The sequence below is a fragment of the Pagrus pagrus genome, assembly GCF_965226575.1.
Source record: "Pagrus pagrus genome assembly, chromosome: 5".
Classification (NCBI taxonomy): Eukaryota; Metazoa; Chordata; class Actinopteri; order Spariformes; family Sparidae; genus Pagrus; species Pagrus pagrus.
The window spans coordinates 25,307,641-25,328,124 of NC_140189.1; the positions used below are offsets into that span (position 1 = coordinate 25,307,641).

General features: G+C 43.9%; 1 protein-coding gene across 1 annotated transcript; it reads left to right on the forward strand.

The window, feature by feature from the left end:
* Positions 1-1,594: 1,594 nt before the first annotated feature.
* On the forward strand, positions 1,595-20,238 carry LOC311257155 (neuronal acetylcholine receptor subunit beta-2-like). Its single transcript, XM_084352625.1, has 6 exons — positions 1,595-1,964; positions 11,594-11,739; positions 11,966-12,010; positions 12,452-12,561; positions 16,362-17,352; positions 17,786-20,238. The coding sequence occupies exons 1-6, from the start codon at positions 1,913-1,915 to the stop codon at positions 17,939-17,941; spliced, it is 1,500 nt and encodes a 499-aa protein (XP_084208751.1). The 5' UTR covers positions 1,595-1,912; the 3' UTR covers positions 17,942-20,238.
* Positions 20,239-20,484: the final 246 nt, after the last annotated feature.

Here is a 20,484-nt window from a genome sequence, read left to right on the forward strand (position 1 = left end):
GAATCAGATCAGACAGCGTGGACTATCAACGTATTTTGTTGTTTAATTTAGAGGCCTTCGTCGCCTCGTGAAGCCTCTGCTGCACTCAAGGAAGTCACTGCTCCCTGCCAAGAAGTAGTACGGGACATTAAACCCATGTAAAACCACAATGTGTCAACATTTTCACAACAAAGAGTCTTAACATGTTAATCGCTGACCTTTCAACATAACCGGGCTAGTTGTTTCCCCCTGTTTTCACTCTTTATGCTAAGCTAAGCTCACGGCTGGTGGTGAAAAAAAAACTTCTCCTGTCTTCTATTCTAATGAAAAGTCTGCTCCTGTCTCTTCTTCACAATCTTTATTTGAATTTTTACTTTTCTCCTTTGCTACCTCCTCCTCCTCCTCCTCCTCCTCCTCTTCCTCTGCAGTGAAATAATTAGCTGGAGTCATTTTGTGAGGCACATTTAAGGCCATGTCTTCCTCCTGCCCTCGCCTCCGCTCACATCACCAGAGGGACCTCTGGGGTAGTTATACCGCATTGACGTGTGCAGACTGAGGAAGCCTGCAGCCTTTCCACTCACTCACTCACTCACACACACACACACACACACACACACACACACACACACCCCTCTATGATGCCTGATCAAACCAATGATGAACCCCCAGCTGAGGCTTCTTCAGCACATTATGAGCCGGCAATAAAAAGTATTGCCTGTAATTGTTCCTGCTGTCGATGAATGTCACAGTTTGACTCTGTGTAACCTGACAGGTCGCAGGTTTGATTATCAGCTCCTGTTTTATCGCCTGTCTTTGTGTTGTGATGAATTTAAACAACGGATTCGATGGTTTTTGGCTCCTGGTGGGCTCCGCTCTTCACTACAGAACCGCCTCCTCTCGTGTGTCCTTCAGAAAGCTCCATTGTTGTCCTGTGTTTGACCTTCCTGCAGTCATGATGGAGGGGGAATCAGAGTGGACAATTACCCCGAAGGGATAAATAAAATATCACATTCGCTGGGTTATTTTTATTCTAAATGGCGAGAAGCCGAGACCTAAAGGTTTTCATGCTTCTTCTTGTTGGAAACGTCATGACCTCCACACCCTCACCCTTCCCAGCATCAGTGAGGGAACAAACAACTGATCCTCAATGTGCTCAATGCAGATAACAAGGCCTTTATGGACCATGGACCAAGAGCATCTTCCACTCAACCTCAGTCTTAATGATTTTTATTTTCTTATCAGCTGCAGGATTTAAAGAGATATAGTTTTCTTTTGATAGTTTCCACCAAAGGAGCCTAATAAAAGTGTGTTTTAATTAACTTAAATTTGATTGGAGAGGATAAGGTTTAAGTGGCTGCTGGGTATCAAACGTCTTCCCGAGGGGGGGTTTCCTGACTGTTATCGCTTCCTGTTTGATGTCATGTCAAACTGTGTCGATCAAGACGCCAGAGAGTGAAACTGACGCCCGGCGGGGGAGCGCACAGGGCGGGCAGGGCGATGTGAAGACCGGGGCGCTTAAATCTTTTATCTGAAGAATGGCCGCGTCGCCGATAACAGGATTGGCGTGTCCCCACTAGCTCCTGACCCATTTTCCCGTGGAAAACGCTGTTTTTTTGAATCGCTCAAGAAGAATTGAGGGGGACTCTGTTCTCTCTGCAGCCGCTCTCCGCTGCGCGCAATCACAGCTCCAGGAGCAGCGCTGGAGTCGGTGCGCTCTGGCAGAAAGCATCCAGCCTCCTCCTCGTCTCCGTCGGGCTGCAGCCAGCGCTCCTCTGCAAGGAATCCCCTGCAATGAAACCGCTGTAATCGAGCCTGTGTTCTTCTTTTCTTTCACTCTTTACTTACTTCACATCGAGGGCAGGGAGAGAGGAAACAAAACCCCACGCAGAGGAACAGGTTTCCGTGTGTCTGTCGCACTGGAGGGGAGGAAGCGATGGCAGCCCCGGTGAAAGCAGCGTTGGCTCTCCTGGTTCTCACCGTGGCAAGTGAGTAATCCTTTTAAATCCTCCTGGAGCGGGACAGGGGGACTTTTACCTTGCGTACGGAGCTTTAATCGCTCAGTCTGGGGCTGTTCAGTGTCAGATCGTGCTCTCTCTGGTGTCTGTGCGTGCCAATTAGCGTTACAGCTCATATAAGTCTTTCATTTTGTTTGATAAATCTCATTTTAAATCATAAAAAGCTCACAAAAGTGTTAAAATATTTGTTTAAATGCACTTTACAAACAACACGTGATACCGGAAAGCGTACCGGTGGGGAAAATAGTGCCATTTCCGTGCGTCAGGCACTTTGGCACGTGATTTATCAGCGAGCTTCAATTAACCAACTTGCACGTCTTTACACAGGAAACCCGCTAAGTTTATTAAAATTGCTTTCTGTGCGCAGCATCGTGGGTGTGAGATGAGAAGCTGTGCGCTGGTTGCCTTTTTGCACGCATTTCCCCGCAGTCCCAGCCTGTAATTTAAATCATTTGGCACCATGGTGCTCTCATGATTCATTAAGCAGTTGGATTGCACACAGACATTGGTGTTTAAATCTACCTGATGATGGGATTCTGTGGCTCTCGCTGTGCCCAATGGCCTGCAGTGTGTGCCAAGGCCCTCTGACGATGATAACAGGGCTCTAAATGGGCTCTTTATTTACAGGCAACCTTTATTCAGGGCACTTCTATCAGATAATGGAAAGTAAAAGTTGTGTTTTATCAAAGGAAGGAACTTAAGAGGAGCTGTCTGTGGTCCTGAATCCCATGCAGGGGATGTCATAAGTGTTGAAACGGGATCTCAACGTGTCAGTGCTCGATCTGCTGCAGTGCTCAACAGGGCAAACACACAAGAACCCCTTGTCTCTGCTTCCTTATATACACCAAGCGCACTGAGATGGACAGATTCACCCCCAGTGCCATTAACTAAACATGTGTCATTGGATTAAAGGCATGCAGATGGTAGAAATATGTATCTCGGGGCTAAATCGTTTGAAAGAAAGTCTCGTTCTTGGGGGTATTGTGTGCAAGCTATGCAAAAGAGGATCTGAAAACAAAGTGGGTAGTTTGTGTACAGAAATACACCTCGATGTGTCCTTCATGTGTCGCTAAAACAGTACAATCATGATGTTCATTATGCAGAAGAAGGTCAGTGTTTACTTGTTGCTCTGCCTCTCCCTGCTTGCCCTCACGACCTCCCAACTCTCCCTTCTTCAGCCCCTTCCTCAGATTTAAAGAACCTTAAATATGCAGCTAAATCTCACATCCTCATCTCTATGAACCCCATAAAGCAGGGTTGCGAGTAGTCAGTCACAGTCGGGGGTCATGACGTCATGGTAGATGGTGCGCGACATTCATGTTTCTTGTATTAATTTGAACTTGAACACCAACCTTTTACAGTTCAAAACAGCAAGGAGATGAAGGAGAGACATTCCCCAGACTCCCTTAAAAAAATTAGTTATTGAGTTAAGAGAAACTTTATGAACTTTGTGAACGGCTGTTTCTGACAAATTCTTAATTATTTGGACCTTTTTGTAATGTCGGCACACGTTATGCCTCGTCTTAAGGGGTGCTGCAGCCCCATCAGCTCCAGATTCTTTCAACTGAGTCATTTCTCTCAGACTTCCCCTATTCTTGGCCTCCTCAATCCTTTTTTTTTCGTCTAACAGATCAAACCAATTTGGTCTCTTTCCCGTGACTCTTTCACGTAACCTGTGCTCCGTCTGCAGCTGAGGCATTGCATGACGGTGGCTCTGTCGCTCCTACCAAACTTCACCCTGACCGCTTCAGTAAAATGACTAAATCCAGACAGCCACTTCGCTGGGATGTATTTTCTCTCTGTCTCTCTGTTTTCCCACTCTTTCTCTTACACTCTAACTTATCTGACACATTGAGCTCCTCGTCACGCACCCCCCCCGTCTCCCCTCCTCCCTGTCTCTCTCAGCATCAGCTGCAACGCTGCTGCAAATGTGCTAATACGTTCTACAGCTACCCCTGATTAGATGCTCATTAAAAGCTTGCGCTGTGCGTCCGAGTGCGAGAGGATGGCGTGTGATTCCCCCCTCACACATCTCTGAGTCTGCTTCTCCGCAGCCCCTGGGTGAAGCTTTACATGTGGGTAGGCAGGAACACACAGCTCGAAGTTTTGTCCCGGGGTTGTTTGCAGGCTGTTGATGCAAAAACTGCTTTCTCATAACTGCAGATGTTTGTGTTCGTGTCAAGAGTGACTCAGTGAGTCAACACTTCATAGTAAACGATTAGTCATGCGCTGGCACACTTGTTTGGACGTTTGCTCTTTGAATGAGAGACGGAGGCAGATGAAGAGAGCGATCAATGTGATTTTCAGAGCCGGAGAGAGACGTAGTTCGCAGAAAGTGTTGCAAACATGCGAGGGAGCAGAGAGCCACCTTCCCTGCCGCCATTGTCTCTCTTGCAGACGTTCCTGTCGCTGTGGAGAAGAAAAGAGCAGAGGAGGACAGACAGACGCGAGGGAGAGGTGGTGACAGACAAAACGTCAATGTAGGAAAAGAATAGATGGTTTGTGCGATGATGGAGAGTTTGAGGGCAAACAACTAAGTGAAATCCCACAAGATGCTAATAAACCCACAGATCTCTGCGATGTGAGACGTCTCGCTGGAACTCGGACCACGTGGCTGCGGCTGCATATGACTGGCACATGGGTGTCTTTTATAACATGACCGATCCGGCCAGCAGTGTACTCAGAAAAGACAGCTGAAGCCTAAATTGTTTTGGCCTCAGAAAGGCCACCCCAGATGGCAACGCATTGAATAATTCACCATCCTAAAAAAGAACCTACAGGATGCAGAATTTTGGATGATTTTTCTGTCTGTACTGGACCGATGCCTGTCCATCCGTCTGCATCACCCAAACACATCAGCGTGTCTGAGCGTTACGGTTTTGACGTGTTCTCCGATCGTTCTGCGTGCTGCGATGGAGGCGATGCGTTGATTTCGATCCGAAGGACTCGGAGAATAATCTTTGATTGTGGTCGAGTGTGCGCTTGTGAGATGATGGCATTTTTATTTTAGCGGCGATGAATTATTGAGGTGTGGAGAGTGCAGCGAGCCGGACAGGAGTGTGCGTATGTGTGTGTATGGGTGTGCATACATGTGTGATGAGACCTGCTGGTAGACTCCCTAATGCTCCGTCTCTACTTACATCAACCTCATACACATCTCATTTTAGCCTCATCTACCGTTTTAGCATTTCCAACCCCATACCTAACATCACTCTATGCTTCCCATACTGTGTTTCTCTGTCATGTTCACTCCTCTCCACCGGTCACATGAAGCCATTTGTCTTCCACTGTTTGGTAGTTTCTCGTGCCGGGTTTATTTTTATGCCAGCCCCTTTACATTTTTAAGGCAATACGACATCTTCTATTTCAGCAGCCGGAGAAACGTGAAGGCTGAAGCTGTGACACTCAAGACCACACTGCAGATTAAACCACCATGAAGATGTGTATTCAAAACATACATTTGATCTATTCCACTTAATTAATGCTTCAATTAAACCTTTGTTCGTGCATGTGTACAGTAAACACGTGAATGTCTTTTGACTATAGAGAGGCGAAGTCACGCCCCTTCCGGTGGGCCATCATGGGACCTTATTTCAGAAAAAAAACCACTGCAGTTGCCGAATTTTGGAACATTTCTCAGGGGTAGAGTTGCTGCTTTTTCCAGATAATCCTCACCTTTGCCTTTATGGGGAGTTAAAGGGGCTGTATAATTGTCATTGCCAAATGTGCATATACAAGTGGCCATCAGGGGCCGTCTCCCCCCCCAATTTTTTGGGGTTCCCCAAACATTTGCCTGGTTTGTCTCTCCTGACTACGCACCTCTGCTGGAAGTACGTAATTATAAAGACTACACACCCAACAGTCGAGTAAGTGAGACTGTCTTGTTTAACGTTCACCAAACCCCCTAACTTAAACATTGTAGAGCTGGTCCTGTATATTACCTGGCTCACACAACTGACTAACGCTCCTTTCACATAACTTCAGCTGTCAGTATGGTCGGATTTGTTGGGATTTTCACCGTCTCTAAAAACTTGGTGGTGAGGGCCGTGTTGGTGTTGGTGTGACATGTGTTGTGCGAGACAATGGAGTCCACTGAGCAGTTTCACACAAAACTGGATGGAATATTACAACAAACTGGGACCTTCTTGATGAACAAAATTAACTTATAAATTGACAAACATCTTTTGTCTCTCGCCATTTGCAACTGTAAAGGTAAGGTAAGGTCACACAGGACTGCGGGACTGCGCCTCTAAATAGCCACTTAATTTCTCTCTAAAATGCCTTTTGGATGTCACTGATTGTTCATCTGGTTCATGAAGACTTTGTACTGAAAAGTGTAAAGAAAAAAAGGAAAATGTTTAACAGCAAGTAGGATGTTAAAACTGCAGATAGAGAGCCCCAGGAGGTAAAAAAAGGACTTCACAAGAAAAGTAACACCGACTTTGAACATTTGTCACCATTGTTCAGCTACATTAAGCAGTGGTCACTTAAGAAGCAGAATACTTGGTGGCTTTAGACAAAGATGTCTTTAAAGTAAATCATTGTGATGGTACAGCGTCTTGTAATAGGATGAATGGTGTTTCTGCACCGCGTAACTTCAGTGAGAAGGAAGGATCACAGCGTTACATACATGTTTACTTCAACATCTTCAAGTTTTACTTCCTTTAAGTATTTTTTGTACATTCTTCTTCTTAATAATAAAATATTAATAAACTTTATTGTAGAGAGCACATACACAGTACAAAGCACTTGATGATGCATGATTAAAGAATGGTTTACAATAAAAAACAAGAAGTGCAACATAGGAAATTAAAATAATAAACAAGAAATTGAAAAAAAAAAAAAAATAAGCAGGCAACTCAAATAAAAATCAGGATATGCTTAAAAAATAAAAGTGTGTTTTTAGCACAGATGCTGACTCAGACAGCCTTAATTTCAGAGCCTCGGGTTCCAGACAGCGAACGCTCTGTCCCCATTTAAGTGTCGGCCTGGGCTCAGGAGGAGACAGAAGACCACAGTCTCGAAGTAAAATAAAACCAACCGACATTACCTGCCATGTGCTCGTATTACAGGGCTGCTCCAATGATTTAGCACTACACTTTCATGAGGTTAGGCGGCACAATCGATGCAGCAGAGGCTGAGATATGCTGATTCTTAGTCCGGAGTATGGGTCAAGCTCCGAAAACACTGGATTCTACGTTTCGCATGTTGCAACCGATACCAGCATTTTGTGCGAGAGATAACCCTGAGGACATTTTCAGGATTAGTTTTACAATTTAGGAAACATTATACATTAGGAAAATGTTGCCAAAGTCTGAGTAGTGCACCTTCTTTACATTATTTATGTTTGTTATATTTCAGCAGCACAGTTAATGATTGTAAATTCAGCTCAACAGGATCCTGACGGCTCTATAAATGTTACAGTCCCTCATCTGTTTGCCGTTGCTCCGTCTTGCTTTTTTAACGAGGCTTTAATCTAATTAACCAAAGCACGGTGACGAATAAAGCCGAGAAGCAAACAATGAGCCCGAAAGACAGGATTTATAGAAAGTGTGGTCCGCTGAGGACACCGGTTGTTTTAATCATGCAGCAGTTTGCTCCTTTATTGCACATAAAGGATGAATTGTTGCCAGACGGTGATCCCATCAAGCAACACTCATGAATCATTACCGTAGCACGGCTTGATCCTATTCCATTTTATCAGATGATTATACTAATCTGGGGATTGTTCGGTCTCGCACTCCTCTCTGTTGTTTGTTGTGTTTCTGTGCCCACGTCTCCTCCCTCGTGTCCTGTCCCTTCTGATCCTGACAGACAGAGCTCTGTGTTGCAGAGCTCTCCGAAGAGGTTTACCCCCGAGGTTTAGTGTCATGTCACAGTTGCTCAGACGTTGGACACTTCTCCCCTCTCCTCTTTGCCTGGAGGTTAATGCAGACTGACCGAGTGTGGAGATATCTCTGCTTTCTGCACCTGCCTTCGAAGCTCAGTGCCTCCTCTGTTCAGCTTGATCCTGACGTGTATCAGAGAATATTTCGCTCTTGAATATGACAGCTGAAAACTAGTGCAAGTAAACTGCTAAAATAGACAACATTCATAGTTGTCCAAAGCTGCTAAGTGCACAGTTTTGAGATGTCTGGGCACAAGTATATTGCTGACGTCAGCTCAGAAGTGTTTGCACAGCTTTTTTCAATATGAGCGTTTGACTATATCACATTATCTGTGATGAAAAATGGGGCTCTTTGTAGCTCAAATTAAACCTACAGCTTATTAAAGACATTTAAAAAGAACACAAACTTATACAGCTCTATTTTATGTTGGTTCATGGAGGATTTTCCTCGTCCCGACAAAGGCGGACCGGAGATTCCTGTCTGCTCGCTGATGTCCTGCAAGGCCACAGATGACTCAACTGAAAACAGACGTCACTTGGAGACGGCTACGTAACAGAGGAGTGAAAGTTTTTTTTTCACTGGAGACTTGCTGACTCATCGGTCTCCTGAATCTTGAATGGTTGTTCCCAGATGTAGGTCTCAGAGCTACAAGTCTGTGAGACGCAGTCTGGCTGCGTGAGGCTCGTGTTCCAGCAGATCCCATGAAAACGGGAGCGCAGACGTTTTTAAAGATATACTGAGTGAATCATCCGGCGGTGAAACTAAATCTTTATTTCTTAACTAAATGAGATATTGATGTTTTCCCGTTTAAAGGTTCCTTTTCAGAGATTTTCTTTATTTAAATCTTAGGATAGAGGAAGTGAAATGCTGTATAGATTGTAAAAGATTTGTGATATTGAGCTATATAAATAAAATTTACTTATTCGCGACTGACACAAGTGCACGACTAAAGAGGCAAATTAAAGTTTACTGGCTCTATGATCAAACCAAGTTTGGTAGCAGACGGGAAGTTAGAACAGGTTAAGAAGTCCAGAGGGACATAGGCAGGCAGAAAAAAGTCCAGAAGAGGAGACAAAGGTTAACACAACAGGACAAAAAGACTGGATAACTTTGACACGAAGGCTCCAGACAACAGGTATACAGTAAATACTGGGGACCTGATGAAACTGGGAGCAGGTGTACAGGTAGGTTTGGTAGTCAGGAGACTAAAACTGTTTGGACAAACTGGGGACTACTGCTGGACAAGGAGAGAATGGCAGGAAATATAATGACAGGAAACTTCTGGAGTTTAGTTACTCTTAGTTGTTCATATTCCCAAGATAACTAATTACGACATAAAGATTGAGCTTAATTATCATACTTTATGTAACATGGTTTTTGGAGATTAGATCAGAGTTTACTGTAGAGAGTTTGTGGTTGAGATATACACTGGACCACACAATATTTCATTTCAACACTGACATTGCTGGACGTGCCATGTCATGTAAGGTCATTTGTTTTTGGTTGGTGGAGAAGAGATACGGCAGCTTTATACTTTTGGCATCAGATCGTCGCGGGTATGTCCGTGTCATTCGAGTCAGCTCGTGGTGGGTTTGTCTCAGGAGTCTGTGTTGCTGTGTCAGGAGGAGAAGTAATCTGGTGGATGTGTGTCTCCCAGTCTGAGTTGGCTGTCTGAGTTTGAAAGTCGTGTAGTGTGACAGAAGCTTCAGTCAAGTTGATTTTGTGGAGATTTGTGTTAAAACCCAGAGCAGAACTTTGAGTTTTTGTTTTTTCTTTTGTGGCTGTGAGCAAAGCTGACTGCTTACCAAGTGGATTGAAGTCTTTCACACTTTTTTCATATTGCAAAATATATCCTGGTAAAGAAAGATATCACAATGTCAGTTTCTTTCCAATCTCATGCAGCCCTTTTATACACAGCTTCGACCTCTGTAATCCACCTCTGTCTCCTACCTCTCTTGTCACCCTCCAGTTTATAGTGTCCTGTCCTGAAGCACAAACAAGGTGGTCACGTAAGCCTTCTGGAAAACAAGGGACCAAAAAACAAATAAAAGAAAAGGAAAGAGCAGGTACAAGACACAGCAAGAGAGAAAAGGCTTGTAAATGTAAGCGCATGTGACACTGAGTGCCTAATTGCTTGTAGCACAGAGGAAAAGCAGGTTATTTAAGATTGCACATGAAAGTTAAGCCAGACAGCTAGGTAGCATAAATCTTCAAAACCATCTTCATATTTGTGGATTTTCACCGGAAGGACGGCAGATAAAAAAAGCCAGAAATCAGAGCCGTTGTTAAAGTCGAGTTGAGTTTTTTTTAACAAGCCAACACAAGAGAGACTTCACTTCTTTTCACAAGTTTAAAATGTATGAGAGTTTGGCAGCGACGGTGTTTGAAACCGCCCACTATCACCGAAGCTCTGTGACCCAGTCGGACGATGCGCTTTGTTGATTATGAGGGTTAAATCAGCCCTGCGGTGGCTCAGTGGCTGTGTGTGTATGTGTGTGATGTTCAAATGTGACTCATTATTGTCATATGGGCTGACTGCAGATTGCATGCATTGTTACTCTCATTACACACTCATTACATCTGTGGACATGCTACGTCGCTGCAGCACCTAATTGCCGAGACCTCACAGCACGAGATTTATGCATCGCTTCAACAGCTGCTGCTGCTGGCACGTACGCGTGTTTGTTTGTTTCTGTTATCGTGCATCATTTTGAACGTGTTCAACCATACTGATGATCGAGAGTATGTCGGCAAAGATCAGGGAGCTGACCAAGAACACAAATGATAAAGTCAGGCTTGTAGTAGTAGCAGTGAAAGAACTGCCTAATTACATATAACTTTCATTTCTATTCATTTTTGTTTCAGTCCTCATCCATCTGTCGGGCGCCCACTATGTCATCATGCAGTTTATTTTGACATCAGAGCCACTTCAACCTGTTCACTCTCACTCAACGGAGCAAATCACAACTATTCCTTTCAGATATGATTCATCGCATCAGGCTGTTGAGCTGGAAAGTTGAATTCAAGGTTGCATCAAAATCAAGACTTATGAACAGCCACTCTGACTGCACTTGTGAATGCACTTTTGCTCCTGATGTGCAGGTTGGCACCTTGCAAAACTCAGGCTTAAATACACAGGAAGTGATTAACTAATGAAATGAAGGTGAGGAGCAAAAAGGGTACGCAGACAAAGGGAGGAAGTAGAAAGTGAAACTCGACACACAAGGAAATAAATAAAACAGGAAGTCAACAAACCAAAACACCCAAACCAATACTTCTAGAGTTTAGTTACTCTACTTTTTAAGTAGCTATCGTATTAATAATAAGAATAACCAATGTTGGTACTGGCTTCGATTAGTGCTAAAGTAGTTCTTTTCACCAAGTGGGAGTTATCATAGCTGGCAGAAATTCCCAACACCTACGCCTTTTAATGTGTTTGTAATGGGCCCCAAAACACACTATGTAACATCTATGCAAAGTGAGACGACAATTCAGAAGCAACAGGCATGTTTTCATTTCAACCTGCAGACCGACGCCTCTCATGGTGCAGTGTTGTTCACGCCTGTGTTGCACCAACGGACCAACATTACCATCCCAGGAGTCGGGGAAAACTGAAACCATGACTGCAAACGTTAACACGATAGTTAATAAAACAGGTCCCGATCGATTGTGCAGAGTTGCTGTCCAACTCACTTTTTTCTGTGTGTGCAGCTGCCTTGTGCGCGGAGGTGGAGGAGCGGCTGGTGAGTCACCTGTTGTCACCGGAGCGCTACAACAAGCTGATCAGACCAGCTGTCAACAACAGCCAGCAGGTCACCATTTACATCCAGGTGTCTCTGGCTCAGCTGATCAACGTGGTGAGGAAACACACACACACACACACACACACACACACACACACATACACACACACACACACACACACACACACACACACACACACACACACACACACACACACACACTTTACCATAGATTAATCCTGTTATTCAAGAATACAGATGGTGGTGGGATGATTTCTACAAGGAGAACTTCAGTCATACTGTCAGCCATCCACAAACCTCGTTCCTGTCTCTGTTTCAGAACGAGCGGGAGCAGATCATGACCACCAACTGTTGGCTCAGTCAGGTTTGTGTCCCCACTCGTCCTCTTGTTCTCGTCTCTCTGTGAGCGTGTGTTTGCGTGCATGGGGTCATGCTGCGACCAAGCTCTTCCTCTTAGCGGCACAACAAGTGTCTGACTCATGTTAGTCGTTAGTACACGCACACAAACACACGCACGCAGACACACCATCACATATCTGGGTTTGCAGCAGTTTGAGGAAAATGTGCAGGGACTTTCAGCCGGTTCACTGGTGAGGTCAGCTCGTTCCATCCAGGACAAATATGTCAGTCTGCTGCTGTTTAAAATGCATTTTTTGCTAGATGTGGTCTGACTGCACCAGTGTGTGTGTTGGTATGCATAAACTCATATGTTTATGTATGTTTCTTGTTGAATGGCTTTTGAATTAATTTATTTGCTTGTGTGTGTGTGTGTGTGTGTGTGTGTGTGTGTGCACTTCTCCATCAGGTGTGGAACGACTACAGATTAATGTGGGACCCTGAGGAGTACGAGGGAATCAAGAAAATCCGACTCCCGTCACAACACATCTGGCTGCCAGACATCGTCCTCTACAACAAGTACGTCTGCTCTGTGATAGACAGAAGAGTGTGTGTGTGTGTGTGTGTGTGTGTGTGTGTGTGTGTGCGTGGGCGTATACGTGTGTGTGTGTCTGTAAAACACTAACAATGAGCACATTTATTCAAAAGCCCCATTTTTAAAAAATATCTCCTTATATCCTCTTACTCCTTCAATCCTCTTATCTGTCCTTTGTGTCCCACTTTTCGCCTCTTTTAGGATAATGAACATAAACAAAATGTTTTGTTAACACTGTCTAGACTGACTACAGTCGCCACAGACAGTCTCATGGGGATGAATGATCTTTTAAGGGATGAGAGATTACAGATTTTACAGAGAGAGAGAGAGAGAGACACACAGGGACATATTAAAAATTTGCAGGTAGGCCATCAAAAGTGTATTAGGGCGCACCTTTGATGACTGAACGAGAGGGAGTGCACAAAATATTGACGTGCACAAAATGGCTAAGAGGGAAAATGTACAAGAATATAAAATACATGAGAGTGTTGATGCTGTGTTCTGGTCATTGAAGGATAAATTATCCTCACTGGAGTGTTAGCTGACAGACACAAAGGCTTTCGGGCCTCACCTCGTCTGGCACCCGTGCAGGTCAACACCTGGGTCTTTTTTTCTATTTGCTAGTTTCTTGTAACGTTAACAGTTCAAATGTAATTGTTAAAATGTAGTTAATATAGGAATTCTTGCTCTGATGTCTCACATCAAATCACTGTCACAGGCTAACCTTCATGTTTGAGATTTAGTGTGGTGATAATTATATGTTAATCGGTGGATATTAACTTTCTTACTTTCTTTCCAACTTTAAACCCTGGTTGGACTAATGTTGGTTTAAACTGGAGGTATATAATTGATCACCTTGCTTCTTTGCTGTTAACGTTGGCTTTTTAAAAGATTTTGGTAGACATCACAAGTACATAAAATATGATCTTTTGCTGAAACACAGCTCTAAAGTACAGAGAAATCAAGAGAGAAACAGTACAGTCAAGAAGAAGGGAGAAATTTCTTTTAAGCATAAGTTGAATATCTTTGATAAGTTATTCTACAAAACTCAAAAAAAAGGAGGAATCTATGCAACATTTATAACATTACCAAAAGTGTTAATATAAATATTTAAAATTTAATTAAATGAAGTTACTCATGCCTTCCAATCTGTGGAAAAGAGCCATAACATCAGCTAACTCACTTTGTGTCATGCAACAAAATGTACATAAAGTTAGATAACCATAGCTAACATTAGCCACCATAAGCTAGGTCAGTCCAGACCAACTACGGCTGTAGCAGCAAAATCAGTAATAGTCTATTTAATTGTCTATGTATATGATTTTTCATTGGTAAGAAGAACTCAGTGTGATTTTTTCCCCCTCAAAAGTAAGAAAAAGAGTAAAAACCTGAAAGAAAGTAACCTCACCCTGTTGTTATGCTTGAGCAGGTAGATCGTGTAGCTGAGAAAACCACGTGGTGTGGTCAAAAGCTGCAGAACATGTACTAAATAGACCTGGTGGTGTGATTATTTCTCAACTACTGTACTCAAGGTCAAGAATGAGCTCTTAATCTGAGATTGAGATCGTCTGACAGGCTCACAGCTGTGTGGACGTGTAGCTCCGGTCAGCAGTGTAACTCCACAGTTTATACAAGGCTGGTAGACATTAAACTTTCATGAACACAGATTGCTGGTCAGCTAAAGACCACATAAAGAGCATAATGGCTTAAGAGGCAAAATGATAGGAGACGATCAGCACTACTTTACGACTCCAGGTCGAGGTCTCTGGCCAAGTCTGAGGAACCAGAGGTCGCAGTGAGCAGGTGGGGCCTCTGCATTTTTAATTAGTCTGCATATTCACAGCAGAGCCAAAGCATTAGAGACCGAGTGTGATGGTTGGATTCCTGACCTACTTTATAATTGATAGGCCACTTATCCATAATGCATCGCCTGCAGCCTTGGTGAGATGAAGAAAAAAGTCAGTCTCAGCAGATTTGAGGTGGGTGGGGCAGTTGTTGCCATGTTGTTGGGATGTGTCCCAAGCGGTTCCTCCCTCGAGATGATAAACGCATCCTTTCACTTGAAACACACATAACTGTTGCACAGGTCACACACGGTAAGTCACAAAGTCATTTTCTTAACACGCCACCAATCAGCACAGTGGATTGATTTGCTCAAGTAAACTTTTGGCTGATGCTATTTGCACCTAGTCGTCCATAGCCAACAATGCTTTTTGCATCCGGGTTCACTGGCGCCAGAGTAGATTGGACAACAAGACTTTTTTCCCCCCACTTTCAAGTGTTATGGCACAAACGTCTGAAGCAAGGTACTGAAAGGCTGTGTGTTGTGTTTGCTGCCAAAAAAGAGAAATAAAATCCCTGTTTATGCAACGCTTGTTATCAGCTATGAGCCGGTAAATTACAGTAGAGTAAAACCAGAGGTGTCCCAACTACTGTTCACAGCCCCGACCCGTCCATCCCCACCACCACAACCAATATAGCTACCCAGATAACTACCCAAATTCAGTTCAACCTGGAGAGACTTAATACGAGTGAACAAGCAATTGTGAGAAAGGATGAGAAATGCGAATAGTCTTTGGTGATTAGACCCTATCATGATGTCATTATATTTTAAGAGGGCAATGAAAGCATGTGTGGTCTAGACACTGGTGGTGGTGACTGGATGAAGAGAAGGGCTAAGATCTGGACGGATGTGAAGAGGAATGGGCTTCTGGTGAGCTCAGACTCGGGTGCTGGAGGTGAATTGGGAGGAGGGCCATGACAGTTTGCACTGAAATGACAACTGACAGCAGCAGAGAGAAAAAAGGGATTTAAAGTTTGGCAGCAACATTATGATTGGCCTCAGAAGTTTGTGGAATAATCTGGTTGGTTAAAGTGAAAGAGCAAACTGCCATAGTCATTTGATTATGAAGGAAGCTGGTGAAAAATCAATGATGAGGACATAGAGATAGTCTTCTTGACTGAACTTAGGCCAAGCTTCATTTGGAGCATGCAGTTACCTCACGACAGGATGTCAAACATTAACTTTATTTTTTGTCCCCCCACTGTTTGACCCAAGTCAGCTCCACACTACCCAGGATGGAAAAGCCAACATGGCTATCCACGGTTGGGTCATTGTAACCTAACCAAGTAGTTTTGGTGCGCAAAAGACATGAACCATGTCCATGTAGTGTTTCTTTCAAGCAGAATAGCACTGGCAGAGCACTTGGGACCATCTGGTTGCACGTTAATTGACATTAGCTAACGCTGTGGTTACAGAGTCTGCTCCCACAAATGGGCTTTCCTGTCTCTGTTATGGTATGTTCGATCCTCACTGGGAACAAGTGGATAAAAATGATGGTGCTCGGAAAAAACATTATGTGGTCAAAGGCCCTAAAACTAACCAAACTGCAACTGAAAATAATTACATTCGAAAAAGGAAGATGCAAAAATGGTGATCTCAGACTTTCTGACCCAACTGTTTGTCTTTGGTTACAAGAAACCCCAAATAAACACTTTATTGTTAGGTGTCACGAGCCCAAAAGCAGTACTGAATACCTTTACAGGGAGGTGTCCAGTGGGAATCTTTGTCAGATGCTCGGACCCATGCCAGAACAAGAAGTGCTACTTCAACCTCCTCACCCTTCTCCTACAAGTTTATGCATTTGTGGTATTATGTGTGGAGATGGTTAAGAAATGAATGAATGGACATAATCTTTGAATATGGTTTGCCAAGATACTTCCTGTAATCAGTTTCTCTTTGAATGCTTTGACTTTTCTTTGTCGTGTCTTTTCCTCCTCTCAGTGCTGACGGCACCTATGAAGTCTCCTTCTACTCCAATGCTGTGGTCTCCAATAACGGCGAGGTGAACTGGCTCCCACCAGCCATCTACAAGTCGGCCTGCAAAATCGAAGTCCGTGATTTCCCTTTTGACCAGCAGAACTGCACCCTCAAGTTTCGCTCCTGGACCTACGACCACACTGAGATTGATCTCATGCTTCTTAGTGATTTTGCCTCACGTGACGACTTCAAACCCAGCGGTGAGTGGGACATTGTTTCACTACCTGGACGCAAGAACGAAGACCCTAATGACATCAGGTACCTGGATATTACCTATGACTTTATTATCAAGAGAAAACCTCTGTTCTACACCATCAACCTGATCATTCCCTGCATCCTGATCACGTCGCTGGCTATTCTGGTGTTCTACCTCCCGTCAGACTGTGGCGAGAAGATGACTCTCTGTATCTCTGTCCTCTTGGCCCTGACTGTGTTTTTACTCCTTATCTCAAAGATTGTGCCACCAACGTCTTTAGCAGTGCCTCTGATTGGGAAGTACCTGATGTTTACAATGGTGCTGGTCACCTTCTCCATTGTCACAAGCGTTTGCGTGCTCAACGTGCACCATCGATCCCCCAGCACACACACCATGCCTCCTTGGGTCAAACGTGTCTTCCTGTACCGGCTCCCCTCTTACCTCTTCATGCGGAGACCCGGTAGCTCCAACATCCGTGAGAAGTTCCGGAAAAAACACCAGCAGCGATCGTTCTCCGACCAGAAGCTGCGTGGAGTGGACGGAGGGACTGGAAGTCCTTCGGGAATGGCAGATTCCTCTTCGTCCTTCTATGTGAACGAGGATTCGGCCAAACGCTACGGCTGGAAGATCAGCGACTTGTCAGAGAACACAGATTTCAGAAAGAGGATGACGCTAAAGTGCAACATTGACGTGGAGGATGCGGTGGATGGAGTGCGCTACATCGCCGACAAGATGAAGAGCGAGGACGATGATGAAGGGGTAGGTGTATCTGCATGTGTCATGAGTGCAGCATGCTTTGGAGACTTTTTCTTCACCCGTTTTGTTCTTGCCATACAATTACATCCTGACATAGGTTGCTTTTAGTCTTTAGAGATTTTTGCAGCTATTCATGGTTCCCAAATGGATGAATCCTCATGACTTTATTGATCACTGACTTCCCATCTATCATCACAAGCAGGTCAAACTTTTTACCTTGCAGTGAACTTCCTCAACATTTACATGATGGATTGGCTCAAATTTTGCTGCAGACATTCGTGGCTCCCAGATGATGTATCTAATGACCCTGGTGATCCGGAGTTTTCCTCTAGTGCTCTAGTTTCTTCAGTAATTACACTAAATTGTTGCACATTAGTGGGGAAGATATACTGGCAAAAGCCACGTCACTAATATTTAATATCTATCGTCTCTGCAGATCATTGAAGACTGGAAGTACGTGGCCATGGTCATCGACCGTCTCTTCCTGTGGATCTTTGTGTTTGTGTGCGTGGTCGGGACGCTGGGCCTCTTCATGCAGCCTCTCTTCCAGAGTTACAACACCCCCATCGTTGATGACATGGACCATAACTGAGATCAGAAACCTGAACTTTAATCTCAACATGACCCAGACATGAACTTTGAGTCCCCCCACCCCTCCCCAGAAAACAGCGCTCTAACAACATTTTAACACATGAAGTCACACGTCCGCCTCACACCACACGCTCACTGGGAAATTATAATTATGCACTTTAGCCCTCGTCCGCCACCTGCTCCCATCCTTACTTCCACCTCTTGCCTCTTCATCCTACATGTGTCCCATCATCCTCTGCTCCACATCTGTTGTGTACAGAGGACCGGAGATTTTTTTTGTTTCAGTTGACTAAATAGATAATTCTGGTTTACAACAAATTGGGTCACATTTTCATGGTTTTGGCCTTCATCCAGTTTAATAGGAGATCGTATTTTTAATAGAGGAACTTGAGAATGTGCTGACATTTCTTGCTCCAAACCTCCAGAGTTTTAACAGGACTTTTCTGCCATGTCTTCCTTTATTGGGCATTTGATACAGAGACAGACCAGAAACAAGGGGAGCGAGACTGTGGTTAGACATGGATAAAAGGTTCCTGGTGCAACTGAGAGAGGACACATGTCACACTTTTGACTGAGTCAAACTATGCTACGCTGATTTGCGTTTCCATTACCAGTTTTACTGCGCTGCGTTGAACCGTGCTGCACCTGAGATGGACTTTCTCAGAAGGAGCATCTCTGGAGTCAGGCCAAAGCAATTTTTGGGCTTCTAACTGAATTAGCTGAGCTTTGATAGCAGCTTCTCTTCGAGAGTATTCACAACTGCTCCTTTAACCACTTCTCAAGACGAGCGCATCATCAAGCAAGTAGCCTTGTTGTAATGGCAATGCAAATCCCTGCCCAATGGGCCGACGTGCCAAGTCAAACCCAGTCAAGCCAAACAAGCACATGTGTATAAACTTAACCAGAACGTTGGATCGAATTCCTGGTTCAACATTGACCCACATTACTTACATTAAACATTATTACTTACATTTTTGGTACATTACATTGATTCATTATTACCAAAAACACATCCTGAGTTATAATAACCAGAATGATCTTTTATTTCGAAATGTGCAATGAAGCCACCTGTCAGTCACGATGCTCTTTCTTGGGAATCGATATGGATGCTGTTCTCTATTAAGATATAGCTTTATTTTGAAAGGAACACCTGACCTGAAACGGTCGCATTAAAAGTGTGTTGAGCCCTATCACTGTTCACAAAGGTTTACCTGGCCAACAGCAACTCAGGACATATTGTTTTCTGTTTACAACAGACTTGGTCTTGCTCTTTGTATCTTAATCAAATTCTTATGGTCCTAACATGACATTATGGGAGCGAGCATGCGTACAGCGAGGCACTGCTCTTTGTTGTTAAGTCTTTTTGTGAGAGAAGAGCGAGAAAGAGGCCAAAGATGATCAAAGCCACAGAAACTCACAAGCAGATACAGGCCTCACATCGACCACACATCCCCTGAGGAGAAGAAGATGAATCCCTTCTGTGTAGATACATAGAAGAAGATCACCTCCCTGTGTCCTTTTTCCAATAGCACACACACTGTATGGATTTCTGATATTTGCCTTGAACATGGGAACGAAATAAGGACACAAACAGCTGTTGGACTGCTTAACTAAGAATGGATGGTGTGTTAGGGGGTTCCCAGCCTGTTTTTGCCCTCACACACACCTCACTGTGTGGACCCAAAGAAACGGACTGATCGAATCTATGACAAGCTGCTTTTGTGATGTTGAAAAGCAGCCGTGTTTTAAGAAGGTTGCAACCTTGCAAAACAATAATGATACAAATCTTAAAGCCAATGACCTTTAGGCTGTTGTTGCTCACCGGGCTTCTTTTTAAAAAGGTACAGTACGCTGGTTTCATCAAAGCAGTGCTCCTCAGCATCCATCACACCACCAGCAATAATATTGTACAGTATTTTATACACACTGACCCTGGGCCATATTAACCAAACAGTCTGGATCTTCACTTGTTTATCTTCCATCATATTGTATGCTTGATTACCGCAGCCTGTTCTCAGAGACGTTACTTGAATCAGTGTCCAATAATTATTCCTCAGAGGTATTATAACTTGTCACAGCACTCATCTCTCACTGCTACCAACGTTAGCCAAGGAAAAAGGTGTACTGTACTAATCCAGCTGTTTTTGATTTATTTCATCTTTCAGTGGATGAAATGAAACATACTTTATTCTTTTTCTTTCCACCAGCCAGTCATTGTTGCGTAACCTGTTGAGTTTTGTCTAAATGCTGAGATTTACAGGAAAGGAGATGGTGGCTGATGTCCTGCAAAGTGGATCAATAAAGGGAAAATGAAAGCAACAAGCAGACCTGATGAATCACATGAACATTAATTGGTCATCCTATCCTGCAGTCTTTCATCCGCATTATGAAGATGTCTCAGTTTCTGTATTAAAGCAACTACAATGAACCTTTATTTATTTTTTTTGTTGATTCTGGCAGCCCCTGTGGACAATCGTGGTCTGAGCACCACCGCCTGCTGTGGTAAAGATATTGATCGGGTTAGCATGTGCAATTTTTTTTAAA

What these genes read in the sequence shown, in the direction of transcription:
- LOC311257155 (XM_084352625.1), top strand. Translation starts at nt 1,913, where the DNA reads ATGGCAGCCCCGGTGAAAGCAGCGTTGGCTCTCCTGGTTCTCACCGTG. An exon ending in CCAACTGTTGGCTCAGTCAG is followed by an intron (nt 12,011 to 12,451) that starts GTTTGTGTCCCC and finishes CTTCTCCATCAG; the next exon opens with GTGTGGAACGACTACAGATT. An exon ending in GACATCGTCCTCTACAACAA is followed by an intron (nt 12,562 to 16,361) that starts GTACGTCTGCTC and finishes TCCTCCTCTCAG; the next exon opens with TGCTGACGGCACCTATGAAG.